This window comes from Oncorhynchus kisutch, linkage group LG9, assembly GCF_002021735.2.
Source record: "Oncorhynchus kisutch isolate 150728-3 linkage group LG9, Okis_V2, whole genome shotgun sequence".
NCBI classification, from domain to species: domain Eukaryota; kingdom Metazoa; phylum Chordata; class Actinopteri; order Salmoniformes; family Salmonidae; genus Oncorhynchus; species Oncorhynchus kisutch.
In genome coordinates, this window is record NC_034182.2 from 6,466,826 (window position 1) to 6,474,133 (window position 7,308).

Consider the following 7,308-nt stretch of genomic DNA (forward strand, 5'->3'; position numbering starts at 1 on the left):
CAGTGCGAGGCAGGCTGCGAGCACACGGGCACCATTTCAACTGGTCCTCAGTGTCTTGGCTAAGGTAGTGGGAACAGTTTTTTATTAACTATGTGTGAGATTCCCCAGACAGACGGCCTTTACCAAGTTTTACATGTACTCTAAAGTATGTACTGTGAAGTATGTTGAGAAGGAATAGGTGGATTGGAGATATTCTATCTGCCCCTCATTCTCCTTCTCTGAGAGAAAGATGATCGGCAAAGGACCAATAGAAGAAAAATAATATAGAAGAACAGAAAATAACAGAATAGAGAAGACGACAGAAGAACATAACATTTCAATGCATGTCATTCCAAACCACATTTAAGTACGAGTATTGAGAGAGCCTGTGGCACATACGGTGGGTGTTTTAGGTCTTGCAGAGCTCACTTCAGTAACTGTAAAAAGACGCAAAACATTTTCAGGTGTTGCCTGGGAAAATTACAGTTTATTTCTCTGTTGACAGCATTATATTGGTAGTGAAATTGAAACAGAACAGAGTACCGGTAACTACTGTCTAAACCAATTGTTCTGAAACAAGGTGAGTCACATATTTCCATGTCAGGCAAATATATTATTATTACAATATTATTTAAAGTGAAAATCATCCAGATAAATGACATCCCCAATGCTACATGAAGACAACAACCCTTCCACTAGGTAGTTCACCCTGCAGTGAGTGCACCTCGTGTTTGGTCCTTGATTCCTACGGTCTCCAGTCTCCACTCTTTATCCATTTAGCTCCGTCAGCCTGAGGACCACTCCTGTTGCTTTCCCTCTGGGGTTCGTCTGTAGAGCAGCATATATGCTGTGTCTTCTCTGTTAACAAAGGATAAGACACCTGTCAACTGATGCCGCCCCCCCCCCCCAGAATTGATCATGTATATTACTGAGTGATGTTGCCATTCTAAAGAGAAGTAATTGTGTGTTAAAACCTTACCTTTGACTTCCTCCATAGGTGTTCTGTACTTTCTTCCAGCTAACCTGTGTTTGTGCAAATGTTGTTACTTTTAATGATACCAAAGAAAGGTATATGCATAATACAAACTTGCTGATTGGTGTAAACATTCTTCCACTCATTTTCTCTTACCTGCCGTACAGAACTATCATTAGCGTAGTACCAGCTTTGGTTCTTCTGACGAACGTATGCTGTGTAGTGTCCAAACATGGCATCGCCGGAGTGCACTATGACTGCACACAAACTGTACTGGCTGTCACTCTGAAAGAACGAACAAATACAATTTGATGTCCGTCAGTAAAGCTGTACTATTTCCCTCCAATTATGTTGTGAAAAAATGTAATTGTGTTTGTAGGTCCATGTGTAATTTGTTTATGAGCATAATGTAGTATATTAGCACACCTCAAACAAATATGGTAAACATATGCCTATCTACCTGTACATAACGTTCTGACAGTGCCTCTGCTGTCAAGATCTCAGAAATGTTCAGGGTTTCTGGGAAGGTGACTTTGTAGTGTAGTTTCCTGGTGTAACCATGGGAATTACGGAATCTCTTCAGGTGAAGACACAAGACAGGGGGCAGGGAGATGAGTTTGAAGCCCTTACATAAGAAAGAACAAAATGGAGTAATTCAGTGAACAGGCAAATCACAACAGTCTCTACAATGGAACATCCTTTCAGTTATAAAGAGCTGACCTGTTGGGATGGCTTCTTTTCTCCACACCTTTCACAGTAGCACTTATCTCCATCCCTTAGCTCCTGATGCTTGAAGAAGAACCGCATACAGTCCTCCTGGAAGACCACAGAATAGGAAAGACACAGAGACTCCATTTTAATTTTAAACAAACCACATCCTCCCTTTGACAGCTATCAAAAAGGGCAATGTAACATTCAGGGCTAAGTACATTGAATAGAATCCCAATATAAGAGAAAACTCAAGCCAAGTTTTAGGGAACCCTCACCAGGGAGTCATGGCTCTCCCTTATGTGCATGGGGAGGCTGAGTAGAAAGCTGGTCCCAGTTTCGATGTATTTACATTCTAGACACTGAAGGTATGTCTCCATGGTAACCTTGTACAGAGACTGAATCTCCTGAGCCTGGGGATGGAGAACACAGACAGAGAAACTTCCTATCGTATCATCTCCAACATGCTTTTTGTTGGATGTCCCTGTTGTTATTTTTTAGTTGATCTAATATTATGTCAATTTAAGTAGTACATACTAAGACCTTGTCACTCATCTGTTGTTGGATAAGGTTTAGAATGGAGAGGAATACCTCATCTGCATCCTGCTGAACATAGACTGAGAAACACATTCTTGTCAATGTTAAAGTTGCAGATAGAAAAATTATATTCTTTATAATCAATAAATGTTGTTGCTTTTTCTCTCCATGTAATGTCACGTAGACTATTCGTACAGCAGATGTCATTTCTGTCCAGGCAGTGCAGGAAGTCTCGATGAGGAGCAGGCTGGGATTGGTCACTCTGCATGGCTAGTAGCGCCTTCCTCAGATACAGAGGGACACTCTCCTTGTCAACTGGGTTCCACCTAAGAACATAGCATTCCCAGCACTCAATGCTTTCCCACAAGCAGCCTGATAACTACCAGTAAGCTAACTAATGTCTTTGTTACATGTTGATTCTTAATAGCAAAGTATTGTAACCTGCCACCTGGCTTACCCTTCTAGCAGATCTACCAGTTCCCAGGTGGCAGAGAAGGACTGCAGCAGAGCGTTCACACAGCATGACAGGCCATAGTTCCTCAGACCTCTTAGGCCTATGGGCATCAATATGATCAGAACAACATAGCTGCATGCCTCAATTCTATCCAGACAGTTAAGTAATAATAATAATGTCTCACAGGAGGTTGGTGGCACCTTAATTTGGGGTGGACCGGCTTATGGTAATGGCTGGAGCAGAATCAGTGGAATGGTATCAAATACATCAAACCTATGGTTCCCATGTGTTTGATGCCATTCCATTCACTCAGCAGCCTTCTGTGCTTGTGTCCATATTGATCAATGCAAAGTGTGTGGTGTAAATTGCAGTGATACTACTGCTGATTATGGTCAGAATTTCTTCCTGACCATGTGATCTGAACAGGCAAAACTCAGTACCCTATAGTGCCTCAGTAGGGTTCAGTTATAGGGAAAAGTGTAAAACAGGTCCCGTGATCAGGGAAAAATAACCAGCCCATTGGCTTGTTTTAGAATCTACTTTCCATCATATGCATTCAATCCAAGCCCGTACCTTGTGACCTACTCCCGATAGGTAGACTCCAACTACGGCCGCACATTGAGAACATTCTTCGTGACATCATGGCTATCGTTTTAGCTGATCTATTGCTGGACTACTTTTGTTGAGTTAAGAAGTCCAAGGGGTCCACCTCCCTGTGAGTGAAATACAAATTAATAACTGGATCGTCTTCATACATTCTTACATAGCTGAGTTTACTCAACTTTGAGAAACTAGTCTAACATTAGAGGTGCATTTTTTTGTGAATCCAAAACACTGCATATAGCATAATATGTATTTATTTTCAGCAACTATTTCACTTACTTTATCGATCTCATTGACGACCCACAGCCTTGGGGAAAAAAATCATATGGAAAAGACGCGACTTGACGCGACTACCGCAGCTTCACTTTCACTTTCTATTTCTGGCAAACTTTAGGTAAAAACGAAACTAACGAAACTGAGTCCATGATATCGCCATCTGCCGGCCTTTGGGCTAAGTGCCATTCATTTCTACCGATTTCTATCTTATCTTATTGTTGGGCTTTGTTGAGGTCGCCACATACAGTATTTTAAAACAGCATTGAGTGTCATTTGCCTGTAAAATTCCATGTCAGGACTATAAAGTAGTTGACAGCGACAGTTTACACAAAATGACCTTCTGTTATGTAAAAGGTTGTCCACATAGTTCTATACAGCTGTGTACGCATCAATTTTAAATCAGCATGGAGGCAACCTTGCGCAGCAAGAGAAAATGGGACTTATTATGGGACAAGATACATAACTATTGATAGGGACCTCCTTCACAGCGGTACAGTATGAAACCCACATAGTTGGTTGGATGGCATTCCCTAGTGACAAACCTGATCCAACTGTAATTTATTCCATGGAGAATGAGGATGAAGCTCCCAGGAGTTGAGGTTTTCATGTCAGGGGCGTCATTTCCTAATCCTAGGGTTAGCCAGCTAACCATAGTCCTAAAGCTAGCTAACCGGGCAAACAACCTTCCCGCCCTGCTCTGAGCCCTCCGCATGTTCCTAAAGCCAGCCCTATAATACCGCTAAACTGGATTTGCCTTTTAATTGGGATTGGAATGATTTTAGTTGCCAATTTTAAATTGTTGAGCTAGGTAGGATATGGTGACTGCCATACTCTGCCATACCCAAATGACACCCTACTTCACAGGTCCAAAACGTTGGTCCCAGACCCGAACGAGGACAATCAGACCCGGATCCAAACGGATCCGGTCATTTAAAATAAAAAAGTGACCAGACCCGAATGGATACAATGACAAGTCCGATTTTTGGAGCCGGTCACTTGTTTTTTATTTTTTTACCAATGATGATAAACACTAAATTGCTGATATTTGTATTGCCCAATGAGAGGGTTTTGAAGCCACCGTCCGCCATATTGGTACTCCTCATCAGGAGCAGTCCTCATAGACGGGTTGGATGTTTAGCAACAAAATCGACTTGTGCGCAACTATGGGGCAAAACAGGTGGGGTTATCTTAGATGGTCGACAACATGTTAACTCTATTATGTCTCCAAATGTTTAATGGAAACATAAATATATTTGCATAATGAGCACTTGTTGTCTCTCAAATACATCGTTACAGTTGTTGATTGGCTTGCTAGTGAATTTTTGCCATATTAGCACTGACATAAAATCAGTCCCCCAAAAAATCTAAACAAGACATGGTATCAAGCACAAGATAAAACTAGCTGAAACGAGCCACCTACAATTCCCCACACAGCAACTTCTTGTCATTGTTAAAAGCTATCTCACGGTTCAGAATCATAAAAAAGCACAGCTTCCGGCCACATCAATGCTCGTGCATTATTTATGTGACGTTGTCAGCCAACCCATTATTACAATTACAATCACTTGGTTTAATTTCATTCTTGGCGCATAATTTTACACTTACATTCTGGTGTGTTCATAAGAATGAATAAAGTGCTACTTTAATGAGCAAAAATATACTTTTCAAAATGTTTACAAAATTGTGTTTAATGCAAAGAATACAGATGGATTATATTTAAAAAATGAAGGAAACCACTAATAGTGCAAACATTCAACTAATGCACAGCTGCAGATACTGTAAATGTACTGTACTATAACTGTATAAAGCTTATAATGTACACAACTACTTCATGTTGTGAGGTTCGCAATTTGCCATTATTTAATAAAGTGTGCAAAGCTATCATCAAGGCAAATGCTGGCTACTTTGAAGATTCTCAAATATACATTATATATATATTTTTTTTAACACTTTTTGGGTTACTACATGATCCCATGTGTTATTTCATAGTTTTGATGTATTCACTATTATTCTACAATGTAGAACATAGTAAAACAAACAAAATCCCTGGAATGAGTAGGTGTGTTCAAACTTTTGACTGGTACTGTATATTTTTATGTAGCTATCCCACTTCGCGGAGAGTAGTTACGGTATCGGTACCTAATAATTTGGTCACTGGATCTGATACCTTGTATTAGAAACAATACTGAAGCTTCTGACAATTGTGGGAGCAAAATTGCAAGATTATGTTATAATTCTGTAATTGCATCAACTGGTTGTTTTATGGAACAGAATAGAGGGTTCTTATAACTCTACTGTGTCTGTGTGAACTGAAAGTGGGCCTCTGGGGGATTTAACACTGACAGGAGATTTATGATGTCTTTGGATGACACCGCATTCCAGAGTTAATGTTTCTGTACTGGGGTACCAGGGGGAGATGGCTCCAGTATGGAGCTGGGGGGCCAGACCCTGGTCTCTACACAGTTTTTACAGCAGATACTGTCTGTGAATTACAAGTATCTTTCATACAAATCTTTACATTGTGACCCATTCCATACATCTGTTGTTTACCATGTATACTGAAGGAGGATGGACTTTGCTATGACATGCTGTAACTGAAACAAGCTTGTTCAGTTCTTAGTGATCACCTCCAGGGGTGATTACCAACCAGCTCCATTACTGCACTAATTAAATAATAAAGTTTGATTGTTTTGAAGAAATCTAAGCCTCTCCTTTTGATTACAAAAATTCTACCACACAATTTACTACTGGAGAATACGGGTGACCACATGTCTTATTCAAATATCATTGTTGTTGACAATTTATGTAACCAAAATTATTCACAGTTGTCTTCTCATTTCCATATAATCTGTCACGGTCCTGCGCCCCTATAGGGCATAAGCCAACATCTCTCCTTATCGCTGTCTGCTAATACACTCAAATCATGTTCAAACAACATTTGAATATCTTTTTCCTTTTCTAACCATGGATGAGGCTTTCCTCCAGAACTTATAGGCAACCTTTTACCACTATCTTCATACACTCTACTGCCTCAATGTCGCTGTGGCTGGGACTTTCGTCCCTCTTACAGATCTCAGAGGGGAATACCCCCACTAGGGACCTATCCTACACCATATAAACTCAGTAAACTCAAGTCCCTTTTTCAGGACCCTGTCTTTCAAAGATAATTCGTAAAAATCCAAATAACTCCACAGATCTTAATTGTAAAGGGTTTAAACGCTGTTTCCCATGCTTGTTCAAAGAACCATAAACAATTAATGAACATGCACCTGTGGAACGGTCGTTAAGACACTAACAGCTTACACACGATAGGCAATTAAGGTCACAGTTATGAAAACTTAGGACACTAAAGAGGCCTTTCTACTGACTCTGAAAAAAAACTCCAAAAGAAAGATGCCCAGGTCCCTGCTCATCTGCGTGAACATGCTTTGGCATGCTGCAAGATGTGGCCAGGGCAATAAATTACAATGTCCATACTGTGAGATGCCTAAGACAGCGCTACAGGGAGACAGGACGGATAGCTGATCGTCCTTGCAGTAACAATACCTGCACAAGATTGGTACATCCGAACATCACACCTGCGGGACAGGTACAGGAAGGCAACAACAACTGCCCGAGTTACACCAGGAACGCACAATACCTCCATTAGTGCTCAGACTGTCCGCAATAGGCTGAGAGAGGCTGGACTGAGGGCTTGTAGGCCTGTTGTAAGGCAGGTCCTCACCAGACATCACCGGCAACTACGTCACCTATGGGCTCAAACCCACCGTTGCTGGAC

The 7,308-nt window shown here is 41.0% G+C and overlaps 1 protein-coding gene across 2 annotated transcripts; it reads right to left on the bottom strand.

Annotated features, from left to right (window-relative positions):
• Window positions 1–436: 436 nt before the first annotated feature.
• LOC109896688 (ubl carboxyl-terminal hydrolase 18) lies at window positions 437–3,666 on the bottom strand. Of its 2 annotated transcripts, none has more exons than XM_020490991.2 (11): window positions 3,534–3,666; window positions 3,225–3,364; window positions 2,655–2,751; window positions 2,393–2,523; window positions 2,204–2,277; window positions 1,939–2,073; window positions 1,673–1,768; window positions 1,413–1,577; window positions 1,109–1,237; window positions 959–1,002; window positions 437–837 (listed from the first exon to the last, which is right to left on the bottom strand). In XM_020490991.2, exons 2-11 carry the CDS (start codon window positions 3,292–3,294, stop codon window positions 765–767), a joined length of 1,014 nt encoding a protein of 337 aa, XP_020346580.1. In that variant the 5' UTR covers window positions 3,295–3,364; window positions 3,534–3,666; the 3' UTR covers window positions 437–764. The 2 variants fall into 2 exon arrangements, with proteins under 2 accessions (XP_020346580.1, XP_020346579.1); XM_020490990.2 differs by having other exon boundaries at window positions 2,198–2,277.
• Between the last annotated feature and the right edge of the window lie 3,642 nt (window positions 3,667–7,308).